Here is a 14,551-nt window from a genome sequence, read left to right as displayed (position 1 = left end):
TACAAACCACCCTCAATCTAAACAAGGCTCTCTCTCTAGAAGCAATACTAAACCCACAAAATAAACTAGAAAACTTCAAGGCCTTAGGCATATTTCTAATCAAAACAGAACTAATAAAACGCATCTAAAAACACAATAATCTACCAAATCAAAATTACATAAACAAACAAACATCCACCATACCCAGCCCCAGTTCTCCCCAACCCCATCGGCACCTATTCCAAATCTCAAAATTCCCAAATTCTATATAAGCAACCCCTAAAGCCCCCTCTTGGGTTGCACAGACCACTTTCGCCCCTTTCGGAAAAACATTAAATGGCCTGGCCGGGCCCGTGTGCGAAATACGCATCAGTCGGAAAGCGCACGTTAAATCTCCAAAGTAAGTAAGTAAGTAAGTAAGTAAGTGTCTTCAGAATTGCGCTCGCCTTCCTAGGAACATGCTCGATTCCTGGGAAGTCTATGTATGCTCACCCTTGTTATATATATTTGTTAGCTACTTATATATATGATGTTCAAGTAAATAAATCTGTGTATATTGTATTAGTCGTCTTTTGTTCTACCTGGCTAAGCTACCCCTTTAGTCAGAACATGATAGTTTCACTAAAGTAAACATTTAGAACCTGCATCACTTCACTCGCCTGGCTTTCTTCCTACATCAAGTTGACATGTCTTTGTTGTTGATCAAAACAGGGTTAAACCTCACTCACTCACTCACTCACTCACTCACTCACTCACTCACTCACTCACTTGTTTTTATGTTCATGCAAATATTTCATTTGTTTTAGAATAATCCAGAGCAATGTCCACTCTATTTGGACAGCTGAAAGCTTTGCTTTGGAGGAATATTCTCCTCAAGAAGCGGAACAAGAAACAGCTTATACAGGTATGTGGAGGAATGTGATTGTATATTGGAGAAAATCAGAAATAACGTATTCCACATGGAGAAAGATGGTAGAATAGGTTTTATGATTCTTTCGAAGAACGGACTAAAATTCGGGGTCGGTCGGGTAACCTAGTGGTTCAAGCGTTCGCTCATCATGCCAAAGACCAGGGTTCAATTCCCGACAGAGGGACAATGTGTGAAGCCCATTTGTGGCGTCCCCCGCCGTGATATTGCTGGAATATTGCTAAAAGCGGTGTAAAACCACACTCACTCATTCCAGTGGTTTGGTTAGGTTGTTAGTTGGTTATAATATAAATAATAACATTCTTAGACAAATATAATTTGCCAAACTTGGCCAAGTCTTCCTGAAACATTCTCATCATGTACCTTATGTGCCTTATACACAGCGATATACGGTACTCACTTGACCTTGACATCTGCTTTAACCTTGACTTCCAGGAGCTGTTTTACCCAATCTACTTTGTCCTGCTCCTCTCACTCATTAAAACTCTCGCCAAGCCAAGTACAACTCCCCCAACCCCGGAGTTCCCCCAATACAATCTTGCAGACCCACGCTTCATCCTCAACACCAAGGGAAACATCCTGGTGGTGCCAGACACACCAGAAGTCAAGGATATTATTGCCAATGTCGAAGGTTACATTGGGAGCCTCAATGTGGTCTACAGCGCCACAGAAGCTGAAGCTGTAGCTTTGTACAAAGCAACTTCAAACAATGTCTCAGCCGGGATTGTGTTCAATGACACAGGAGATAATCCTGTCTATTCAATACGAACAACGTACAATGATGACCTACTTAGTACTAAGTTGTTCACTGGCAAAGGTATGTAATTCATTATTTGTACACATGATGAGGTGGTGAGGTGAAATGGGTTTTAACGTCGCATCCAAGATTATTGCACTTATATGGCGACGTGCATGCAAGTGTGTGTGTGGCTGCTTGTGCTGGTCCGGACTGATGCCGATTAATACTGCTAGCACACTGAGATACCATGCCGCAGTTTAACATGAATATGCCACTCAGACACAGTATACTGACTCCAAGCCGACCAGTCCTTGTTTTAGCCCTTAATGCCGAGCGCCAGACAGGGTAACAACAAGTACCATCTTTTGGTATGACGTGGCCCGGGATCGAACCCCGGACCTTCTGCTCTCCAGGCAGACGCTCTACCACTAGACCATGGAGGCGGTCTTGTACACATGATGATGATGATGATGATGATGATGATGTTTGAAAAGGGTGTGTTTGCACAATATGTTTGTTCAGTTTTGTGATGGTAACGAAGAACTCGTTTGATGCATGTCATCGTATCCCAATTGAATAGATGGATGTTCATGATGTCAATCACTGGAATGTCTGGCCCAGGCTTCAGTATTTACAGGTTTACATGATACAGCTGGAATATTGCTGACTGCAGCACAAAATTAATTTGGAAAAAAAAGTGTATTGCAATAAATTGTAAAACACTGTATCTTTATTGCCACCCATGCTCCTCGAATTTAAGAGGGGTGCTGGATGCCTTGAGGGTTACTCCGATAGTATTTGAACCTAGGGACCCCCTAATCTTTACCTTTTAGCATAAGGGCAGTGACAAGGACGCCTTGACTTTTATGCTTAATTTCAAACTCAGTATTTTGCTTAGATGGGCAGAAAACCACACTCTACTTGTAGTATCTGACAGAAAGGATGATGTTATGAGTATTAACTTGTTCATATGACACTTTCAAACTATGCATAATTTGATATTTAGTGTCACACACAATAATTCTCAAACACTTCAGGTGAACCACCTCTGTTGCATTGTGACCTGTTTAATTCATATATGGTTCCGATGTTAATGAGCAGTAAATATTTCTGTTGGTGTTCATGGTGTAGAAACAAGTAAGGTATACTATTGTCAATTTTAAATAATGTACAAAGTGACAAAGCCTCAACAACTTGTTCTTTGAGGTTGCTTAAATCTGAATATATCTGACTTTAGGTGAATGCCTCAAGGCCGACAGGGCTGCAACAGATTCTAACTGCAAGGCCAATAAATATCTCACGACTGGATTTGCTTGGCTTCAGCGTGCCATTGAAGCTGCATTTATCAAGGTAAGACAGGATTTTATCACAATATAAATGTAAACAGTCCAGTTTGAGAAATAAGTTAGGAAAATATAAAACATGATTCAAAGCACAGATGATCATGATAAAGGCTTGTGTCCAGCGACGGAATATCATTTGACCATGTGGAGCACATTTCTCAGGGGTAGACACCATTGGTCATTTCTTATCCTATCGCTCGTCACGCTGAAGACACGGGTTCGATTCCCGACATGGGTACAATGTGTGAAGCCCATTTCTGGTGTCCCCTGCCGTGATATTGCTGGAATATTGCTAAAAGCGGCGTAAAACCATACTTGCTCACTTGTTGGTGATGCAAGACCACTTTGTCACTCCTGGAAGAGACTCTTCATTCCTCTCTCAACAGCAACTTTAACCGAAGTTTCCTACCATGATACCCTTTTGGCTCAGCTCAATCGTCCTACGGGCTTACACCTTTGCAAGATTGCCTCCACCTATTGCGTCCATTCCTCATGAGACCAGAGCCCTTGCTTCTACCATGGCCCTGCATAGCAAAGTCTCTCTCTCACCCATTATTGAAGGGTGTTTATCTTAAGTCAGACACAGTCTTCACTTCCCGCTACCTCCGTGACATCTCCGTCGACAGATGTCCAGGGCTTACATCAGTTCGGTCCCTTGGTCCATGCACAGCATCTGTCGACTGCACACCCACTCCTGCTCTCTCGAACAAAACTCGTACGCTCCTGTGTTTATTGTTTCGTTAATTTTTGGGGTTCTCGTTTCAACGGTGTCCGACTATTTATTCCGCTCACCTATGCCTTGTGTATTTGTGTTGTCTGGTACCGACTCAAAGACGCTCTACTGGATATTGTCGATCGTTCCTCTTCTCGTCTTGGCATGCTTCAATCTCTCGGGCGTGATTCATAGCTTTGATGAAGTGTTTAAAGAGATGCCAAGCAGATGCACTCTGTTATCCATGGGAGAGAGTGTTGTGTCCTGTCTTGTAGAATCGATTAACTGGTGACCTGTTCCGGATTGATTATTAGTCATAAGTGTACCGCTCATTCTTTACAGATACATGGTCGTTGATGTAGCGGTGTCATACATGAAAACACGTTCTGTATGTTATAATTGATTTCATGCTGTTACGTTTGACTAGCGTATCAGGATCATATTACCAGTTTTGGTAGGGGTTTTTTTCTGCTCACAAGGGTGGCAAGGGTGGCCCATTCGTCTAAGGCGCCGTGATTCGCTGTGCAGAGTTGCGTCCCTTGGGCACGCCAGAAACCTATGATTGTGGGTTCGAATCCCGATTATGTTTCTAGGTTTGTCAGCACCATACCCGTGCTCGTGGGTTTCACCGAAGTGGTACACATCTGAGACCTGCATCACTTCGGTCTTTCCTCTCACATTAAGCTGACACATCGCGATATAACTGGAATACTGTTAAAATCAGCGTTAAACCCAACTCACTCACTCACTCTGCCCACAAGTGTTCGGCACTAGGCAGTGTTTTAAATGTTTATTTATTTCACTGTTTTGAACCAACTTCTTCCTCTTTGTCTCATGGTTGTAGTCTTATATAGGCTAGGTTATCTGCATCCAACTTTCCAACTGTGGGATAAATGCCTTTCGTGAATCCAATAAATTGTATATTTATATACTTATCCTGTCTCACACACTATATGCCCATCTGACAACCCCACCCTAGAAAGAGAATGATGCGGCAGGTTTATGCACATGATCAGGTCGTGTAGGCTGCTGTGCATGGGATTACAGTGCGTGACCCATTTGTTCGAGTGGTTACCATGGTGATGGTGGGATGTGTTTGGGTGAATTGTATTTTAGAAGCTGGAATCTTTGTTCGAGCACATTTCCATGATTTCATTCCTTGTTTTTACATTTTATGTTTGACAGAAAAAATCTGCAACTTTCTCTCTGCCGGAAGTGTTTGTCCAGATGATGCCCAAGGAGGAATTTACGAGTGATGTCACGTACATCCAGTATCTGGCGTCTGTCTACTTTGTTATGGCTTACTCGTCCTTCGTGAACTTCCTCACTGTCAACATAGTAGCCGAGAAGGAGAAGAAGATTCGGGAAGGGATGAAAATGATGGGCCTGAGGGACTCCGTTTTGTGGTACGAATAAATCACACTTGTATTGTTTTTTTATTGTTTATCTGATTTGGGTTTTTAAACAAATCACCCCATTAAGCTTGGTGTTATCAGATATATAAATTATAATTGAGTCCCAGAGTTGCTGTTACCATGATTGAGTCCCAGAGTTGCTGTTACCATGATTCTGAGCTTGTCGGGGCCATGTCGCCCTGCATCACTTCAGGCTCTCCTCCTACATTATGTTGACACACGTGATATAACAGCGGCCCTTTATACTTCAGGTTATCATGGAGTTTGACATACACTTTACTCATCGCCGTGGTAACAGGTGTCATCACTATCATTGCCTATGGCTTCGGGTTCTACAGCAGAAGCAGCAATTTGTTCATCTTTTTCCTGTTGATGCTGCTGTATGGGATCTCAATCATCACCATGGCGTTTGCAGTCACACCGTTCTTCCGCAAGGCGCAGGCAGCAGGCATGGTCACAAGTTTCGCAACCATAGCAATCAGTTGTCTGTATTTTGCTGTTAGCCTGACGAGGGAGACCACTCGTGATGGCTATCACTACCCTTATGCCCCAGGAGGAGTCTGGGCCATTTGTCTTTTGTCTCCAGTTGCTTTAGCCTTGGGCATAGACCAGGTAACGTAACCATCTCTCCAGTGTTGGGTTACACTTATAGGACAAGAGACCCGTGAAGATCCGGGTAGAATAGGTCTTCAGCAACCCATGCTTGCTGTAACAGGTGACTATGCTTGTTGTAAGAGATGACTAACGGGATTGGGTGGTCAGGCTCGCTGACTTGGTTGGCATGTCATTGTATCCCACTTGCGTGTACTGATGCTCATGATGTCAATCACTTGATTGTCTGGTCCTGACCCGATTATTTACAGATCGCCGTCATATAGCTGGAATATTGATGAGTGCGGCGTTAAACAACAAACAAATAAATTCGACAAGGTCTAAGAACACCTTCATTGAAGATTGTGTCAGTTGAAACTGAGGCAAACTTTATTTATTTATTTATTTATTTATTTATTTATTTATTTATTTATTTATTTATTTATTTATTTATTTATTTATTTATTTATCTATCTCTCTGTTTAAGTAATTCTGCTGTGAAGTTAAACATTGCAGATGGCTTATTGAATGGAATTAATATGTAACAGTTTTTATTGTATAAGAGAGTTTATATTAGTAGCGGGAGACATAATATAAAAAATGTGTTATGATGTTTAATTTATATCTTGGACCGGCTGCTTTCAGTAGGGGCGGCGGGCCAGTGAATATTAAAATAAAAAATGTGTGACCTAAAACATGATAAAAATCAGGTTGAGATGTTGCTAACTGTTTACTAATCATAATGTTTTTTGTTACACAAACCAACTTGGATCAGATAAATAGATACTTACCAACTGATGACTCGTTTTATACTCATTTTTTGTTATATACTGAACAAACATAGTTAGGGATCATGAATATTTAGTGTTTTCTCAGGTGCGTTTTAATAGGGCATTGCCTTTTCTTGCACCCTGCCTTTTTTCTGTCGTGCCCGGCCCTTTTTTTAATCTGGCGCCCTGCCATTGTTGAAGTTGCAGCAATCCTGCCCCGAATCTTCCGACGTTTTAACAAAGTCACCAATCAGAGTTACCTCCCTTTATGAAACCGCAATAAATGTTTTTTGTAGTAATTAGCAAGTCAGTATTTATAATAAGGTATTTGGTGACACAATGCCTACCAAGCAAAGTCTCAAGAGGAAAAGGGACAAGTAAGTAACGAGTAAGCCAAGAAATGTCGTCATCTTCTTTGAAAAGAAAGCAAAGAAGACTGTGATAAGCACCTGGCTCTAATAAGCGCCTCCAGCAATATTTGCTAATATATTGGCTAGAGAACAATCCCAATTAGCACCCCTTCCGATTGATCAATGTACACAAGACTTATTTATTCGTGTATAATACGTGTGTTATATGCATCCTTAATTATGGGAAATTAACCACGAAATTTACGATCTTTCAACTCTGTTGTATTTCACCAAAATAATATTCTTATAAGAGCCCCCTATTTCTAATTTTGAGAGCTTCCTGGGCGCTTATTATGTCGAAATACGGTAAGTAATTCGGAACGTGAACCAGGAAGGGTATTAGGAACCAAACATGTTTCTGTCAATGGCCTTTAGGGATGCCCTTTTCATTCTTTGTGATGCTCTTTTTGTGAGAGATTTGACCTGCCCTTCTAAACATCTGTAGGAAACACTAATATTTTTGGGGATATATTTTTGCAGTGAAGACTGAGAACACAATTCCATAACAATGTCCCCCCAAATACTCATGATCCCTAACTTCTTTTGTTCAACATATGTGATTATTGTTTCTTGGTATCTGTATGATCTTTGACCTTTCAGGGTATTTACCTGGACACTGCTAAAGGAGGAATGACATTCGCCAACATATCCGAGGGGGAGTTTCCACTATCTGGCCCAATCATCATGCTGGTCGTTGACATCATCTTGTATGCAGTGATAGCCGTATACTTCGACCATGTCATTCCCGGTACGTCGCCGCTGAGCGAGAACTAAGATCTGATTTTAATGAGATTGGAAAAAAATATCTCATGAAATAAAGGTGTGGGTGTGGTCCGTAAAATATGATACAGTCCCAAGACCAATCCCCACGCACCCAACCTCCCCCTTATTCTGTATGTACCATTTGTGGGTTCCAGGTGAATTCGGTCCTCGATACCCCCCCTGGTATTTCCTCATGCCATCCTACTACTGTCAAAAGAAGAGAAGTGGGGATTCAGAGTTATCTGCCCTTACCAGTAATGAACATCAAAGCATCAATGGCTCTTTCACTGGCAGCGATCCTAATATTGAACCCGTGCACCAAGATCTAAAGGACAAGGCAGGAGTCCGGTAAACACAACTCATCAGAGATCGGGATAGATGTGTCAGTCAGTGCTATTGATTGGTGTGACTTCCTCTGTGGTCTAGTGGGTAACATTTGCCTGGTTTCGATTCCCAGGCACGTCTTATCATAGGCATTCCAAGATGCTACTTGTTGTTACCCTGCCTGGCACTTGGCATTAAGTGGATTAGACAAGGACTGGTCAGTGTTCTGTGTCTGAGGTATCCATGTTAAACTGAGGCATACTTCAGTTCTACATCAGGTATCTCAGTTGGCTAACACTACCACTACAAACACAGCACACAAACACACTCTCACTCACACACACAGTCAAACACGCTCACACTCACACACACACATACACACTCACCACACATGCACATGCACATGACTTTTTTTGCGCAAAGGTTAAAGAGTTTAAATCATCATGTCTAGTGATGTTTTGTATCAAATTTCATACTTTTATTGACCAAGTTTGTTAAACCTGTTTATTCACCTGAATTCGCTGAAGGGATGCGATAATGCTCATCAATTATTTTGACCCTGAAGGTAGCGATGTTTGTTTTTGAAAATGTCCGGACAGAAAAATTTAAATGTCCTGTAAGCAATATTTTAAACCGGACATTTGAGATTCCCAATCGGACATGTCCGACGCATATGACCGTTATTGTTTTCGTTTCAGAATCAACAACATATCTAAAGATTTTCCATCCAAAGAAGAAACAGTCCACGCTGTCCGAGGTAGGCCATATCTATGGACGGCCATTCAGTCCAAAAATACAAAGTTGAAATAAAGGACAAAAGTATGCAATAATAGTCAGATGTTACGAATAAAGAATTAAAAGTTACTAATAAAGGTCCCAAAACAGAACAAACAGATGCCGGTAAAACAATATAAAGGAAATAAAAGTGAAAAGTATGCAATATATATAGTTGAATCTTATGAAAAGACGTAATATGAAAGGAAAGAACAATGTGTACTAAAGAACGTCACCTCTCCTCTCCTCTTCAATAGGCTGTATCCACAGTGGAAGGATTATTGAAACCATAGGATTCCCAACACATGTACATGATGTATAATACACATGAAGATCCGGGTTAGAATATGTCTTCAGCAACCCATGCTTGTCATTATTTCCAGACCGCCATCATATAGCTGGAATATTGCTTAGAGTGGCGTTAAACAACAAATAAACAAACAAACATAGGAGGCAACAAGAGGTTGATGCATGTCATCATATCCCACTTGCATAGATCAATGCTCATGATGTCAGTCACTGGATTGTCTGGTCCAGACTTGATTATTTACAGACCGCCGTCATATAGCTGGAACATTGCTGAGTGTGACGTTAAAAAACAAACCAACAACCAATCAAATCCCAGATTTGCCGGGATAATGATCTATGGTTTGTAAGCACCATAATCATGATTGTGGGCATAACAAACAAAACAACAACCAAAGAAACAAACAAGCAAACATGACGTGTAAATAAGCTGCTGCTGCAAGAGGTTCATCTTCTTCAGGGCTCTCCCTGGACATGTATGAGGGGCACATCACAGCCTTGCTGGGCCACAACGGTGCAGGGAAGACAACTCTCATCAACATGCTGTGTGGATTAACTCCCCCTACTAGTGGCACTGCTACAATCTACGACATGGTTAGTTTACGAGTCAGAGTCAGTTCGTGTTATGATTACATCGAACTAAGGAGTACCAGTCTCCTAAACCACTGCACTTCTGTGGTCAGAGTTGCATCTAGCCAGGATCCGCTGTTCAAATCCCAGGAGCCCCGTGAAGATTCCGGGGTAGAGTAGGTCTTCAGCAACCCATGCTTGCTGTCAAAGGTGACTATGCTTGTCGTAAAAGGCGACTAACGGGATCGGGTGGTCAGGCTCGCTGACTTGGTTGAAGCATGTCATCGATCCCAAATGCGTGGATCGATGCTTATGATGTCAATCACTGGATTGTCTGGTCCAGACTCGATTATTTACAGACTGCTGTCATATAGCTGGAATATTGCTGAGTGCGGCGTTAAAAAACAAACCAACAACCAATCAAATCCCAGATTTGCCGTGATAATGATCTATGGTTTGTAAGCACCATAATCATGATTGTGGGCATAACAAAAGTGACCAACATCTTCATGATCAATAATATAAGTAGTGAGTGAGTTGGGTTTAACACCACTTTTAACAGTATTCCAGTTATATCGCTGCGTGTCAGCTTAATATGGGAGGAAAGCCCGAAGTGATGCAGGTCTCAGACGTTTACCACTTTGGTGAAACCCACCAACACAGGTATGGTGCTGACAAACCTAGAAACATAAATGGGGCGAACCGGGATTCAAACCCACAATCATAGGTTTCGGGCATGCCCAAGGGATGCACTTTTGCACAGCAAATCACGGTGCTTAGGCGACTGGACCACCCGTGTCCCCGATGGATGATATAACCTGTTGAAACAGTACTGAACCAATATCCTTCCCTCGCAATGATTTCATGTGCAAAATATACAACTGTCTGGGAAAAGGAACAATATGAGTGAAAATAACGTGGGGATTCCAGACTTGGTCCCCAGCAACCCTTGCTTGGTGTATGAGGTGGCTTAGTAGACTGTAGGGCTGGGACGGGTAACTCGGGTACTCGGGTCGGGTGGGTCCTGAGTAGGACCCGGGTACCCACAGGACTACCTGGACCCATGGTTAGTCACGTGATATATTGTTTGATGACAAAACCTCACTATAGCTCATTGGTTAAACCACAAGTCGCTAATGTCCGCATTTCTTTCTGACGATGCACACTTTCCTTTTGACTGGTACGGTATATGTTTGAGTAAAGATAAAACTTCAGTCAACTTCAGTGTACTGATCGTTTGATACATTAATCTAAATAGTTTTGGCCAGGCCTGCGATAAAACAATTCCCAATCAGACATTTTGTTCCCAACTCTTGAGACCTGCAGTGGGTACCCGGGTAGGGCTGGGTAATAGGGGATCGGGTACCCGGGTAGTAAATTTGGACTCGTCCCAGCCCTAGTCCCCAGAAACCCTTGCTTGTTGTATGAGGTGACTGAGTGGCCAGACCTGGTGACTTGGTTGATTACATGTAATTGTACCCCAATGGCATGGGATGTTACATATTTGTTTGTGGTTTTATCGCCACAACAAGCAATGTTGTACTAATCATTGGTTTGTCTTGTCCTGACGTGATTGTTTACAGGCCAACATCATAAAGCTGGAATATTGCTTGTTGTGGCGATAAAACAACAAACAAATATGTTATCAGATGTTCATTATCTTGCACAATGATCAACTGTCATCCAAAATGTTCTAAAGATATTTTTCAAATTTGGTAATGATATTAAAGAATGTACAGTAAACTACGGTTATAACAAACTCAAAGGGACCACTCATTTTGGTTCCTTATAACCATAGTTTGTTATAAGCATATATACAGCATATGTACAGCAAATGACCGGGCCAAACAAGTTCGTTATATCCATCAGTTTGTTAAAAGCGTGTTCGTTATAAACGTAGTTCACTGTAATATCAAAAGCTGATAAATCCTTATGTTGCAGCCATTTGTTGCAGCAAAATTTGTTGCAGCAAAATTACTAATTATATATAAAAACTTGCCATGTAAGGACATATTCCATCATCAATGGAAATGACTAGTGACATAACCTTGATATAGAAGTAACCTCCTAACTTGAACAATAAACTAGCAATGGCTTCATATTCTGGCATTTTGCAAGAGGCACAGGTGGTCCAGTCATGTAAGGTGCCGTAATCCGCTGTGCAGTCTCCCATTTTGATAAACTTGGTGGAACTAACAACCATTAGCGTTGGCATTTCACACCTTAATTTCTTGCTTCCATTCTCAATTTGTTTAAGAATAAATGACTCATGGTGATTGTACAAGTAAACACTGCAAGGAGAATAAACTACGAGGCCGTAAATGCCTGGTTCACTCTTCCTGCAGTGTTTTATTGAACGATCAACAACGACCACGAGTCTTTTATTTCTTATATGAGATATCAACATTATTTACAGACTATTAGGAATGTTAATAAAATTTACAAGCTCTAAATATATTTACCCATTTTTGAATTATAATGACTCCCTGAATACAATCTGATCAGCAGTGTCAGACAAGTCAAAGTTATGAACAGGGGGATTAAGTTTGGTATTTCATGAATGTTTCACAAACATCAGAACAATAAATAAAGAGTATATATCTTTTTTCTCAAACTGTCTTTCTACCCTCTCAAAAATAGTGTCGTTCAATTTTAGACGTCATTACGTAACGAGTGTATGTTTGAATCTCAAGAAATACGTCATGATACTGATAGAACAATGTTTTGTCCTGTCCAGGATGTTTCTAACAGTGGCGACATGGAGCGCCTTCGGGCCATGTGTGGGGTGTGTCCACAACACAACATCCTCTACGATGACCTCACCACTAAGGAGCATCTCATTGTGTTTGCTGGTATCAAGGGCGTTGCGGAAGATGGCAAGGAGGAAGCTGTAAGTTTGGCTCCTGCCACTGGCTTCGTGATATGGATACGATGGGCATAGGTAGACCTGTGCACATCTTGCAGTTAGATGTAATACTACTGATGTGATGTAATATGCATGATGTGCGTAGCTGTTATGGCATAATATTCATGATGCAGTTGTTATGGCATAATATTCATGGTGTAGCTGTTATGGCATAATATTCATGATGTAGCTGTTATTGCATAATATTCATGATGTAGCTGTTATGGCATAATATTAATGATGTAGCTGTTATTGTGTAATTTACATGATGTAGCTGTTATGGCATAATATTCATGATGTATTCATATTTCTGGTGCTAAATATTTGTGTTGATCAAGTGCTCATAAACCAACCAATGATGTGTTACAGGTGACAAGGGCTATGAAAGATGCAGACATTTACGAGAAGGCTGACACATTTGCCAAGAACCTCAGTGGAGGACAGAAAAGAAAGCTGTCTGTTGCTATGGCACTCATTGGAGACCCAAAGGCAGGTTTGGCACAAGGGCACATCATACTGTTGTCATTCACATACAGCTGTACGGCATCATACTGTTGTCATTCACATACAGCTGTACGACATCAAACTGTTGTCATTCACATACAGCTGTACGACATCATACTGTTATAATTCACATACAGCTGTATGACATCAAACTGTTGTCATTCACATACAGCTGTACAACATCATACTGTTATAATTCACATACAGCTGTATGACATCATACTGTTGTCATTCACATACAGCTGTATGACATCATACTGTTGTCATTCACATACAGCTGTATGACATCATACTGTTGTCATTCACATACAGCTGTATGACATCATACTGTTGTCATTCACATACAGTTGTATGACATCATACTGTTGTCATTCACATACAACTGTGTGACATCATACTGTTGTCATTCACATACAGTTGTACAACATCATACTGTTGTCATTCACATACAACTGTACAATATCACACCAGTGTCATTCATCTACAACTGTACGATATCACACCAGTGTCATTCACATACAGTGTATGATATCACACCAGTGTCATTCACATACAACTGTACGATATCACACCTGTGTTATTCACATACAACTGTACGATATCACACCAGTGTCATTCACATACACATATGTACGATGTTGCACTAGTGTCATTCGTGTACAACTGTACATCACACCGGTGGTATTCATGTACAACTGTACGTCACACCGGTGGTATGTATGTACAACTGTATGTCACGCTGGTGGTATTCATGTACAATTGTATGTCACACCGGTGGTATTCATGTACAACTGTACGTCACACCGGTGGTATTCATGTACCACTGTACGTCACACCGGTGGTATGCATGTACAACTGTACGTCACTCTGGTGGTATTCATATACAACTGTACGTCACACCGGTGGTATGCATGTACAACTGTACATCACACCGGTGGTATTAATGTACAACTGTACGTCACACCGATGGTATTCATGTACAACTGTACGTCACACCGGTGGTATTCATGTACAACTGTACGTCACACCGGTGGTATTCATGTACAACTGTACATCATACCGGTGGTATACATGTACAACTGTACGTCACACCGGTGGTATTCATGTACAACTGTACGTCACACCGGTGGTATTCATGTACAACTGTACATCACACCCGTGGTATTCATGTACAACTGTACGTCACACCGGTGGTATTCATGTTCAACTGTATGTCACACTGGTGGTATTCATGTACAACTGTACGTCACACCGGTGGTATACATGTACAACTGTACGTCACACCGGTGGTATTCATGTACAACTGTACGTCACACCGGTGGTATTCATGTACAACTGTACGTCACACCGGTGGTATACATGTACAACTGTACGTCACACCGGTGGTATACATGTACAACTGTACGTCACACCGGTGGTATTCATGTACAACTGTACGTCACACCGATGTCATTCATTTACAACTGTACGTCACGCCGGTGGTATTCATGTACAACTGTACTTTACACCGGTGGTATTC

At 41.4% G+C, this 14,551-nt stretch overlaps 1 protein-coding gene across 2 annotated transcripts in view; it reads left to right on the top strand.

The window, feature by feature from the left end:
• Positions 1-14,551, top strand: part of LOC139468005 (cholesterol transporter ABCA5-like) — a 58,104-nt gene that overhangs the window by 12,638 nt on the left and 30,915 nt on the right. For both annotated transcript variants that reach the window (XM_071249653.1, XM_071249654.1), the window contains exons 2-12: positions 786-883; positions 1,343-1,724; positions 2,884-2,996; positions 4,887-5,107; positions 5,368-5,728; positions 7,488-7,635; positions 7,805-7,997; positions 8,672-8,730; positions 9,514-9,647; positions 12,361-12,513; positions 12,898-13,017. In XM_071249653.1, coding sequence (XP_071105754.1) covers positions 800-883; positions 1,343-1,724; positions 2,884-2,996; positions 4,887-5,107; positions 5,368-5,728; positions 7,488-7,635; positions 7,805-7,997; positions 8,672-8,730; positions 9,514-9,647; positions 12,361-12,513; positions 12,898-13,017 — 1,968 coding nt within the window. In that variant the 5' untranslated portion in view covers positions 786-799. The remainder of the gene's footprint in view (positions 1-785; positions 884-1,342; positions 1,725-2,883; positions 2,997-4,886; positions 5,108-5,367; positions 5,729-7,487; positions 7,636-7,804; positions 7,998-8,671; positions 8,731-9,513; positions 9,648-12,360; positions 12,514-12,897; positions 13,018-14,551) is intronic.

The sequence above is a fragment of the Haliotis cracherodii genome, unplaced genomic scaffold (assembly GCF_022045235.1).
Source record: "Haliotis cracherodii isolate W230 unplaced genomic scaffold, xgHalCrac1.p SCAF_2, whole genome shotgun sequence".
NCBI lineage: Eukaryota > Metazoa > Mollusca > Gastropoda > Lepetellida > Haliotidae > Haliotis > Haliotis cracherodii.
This window is presented reverse-complemented; position numbering and strand designations above follow the sequence as displayed.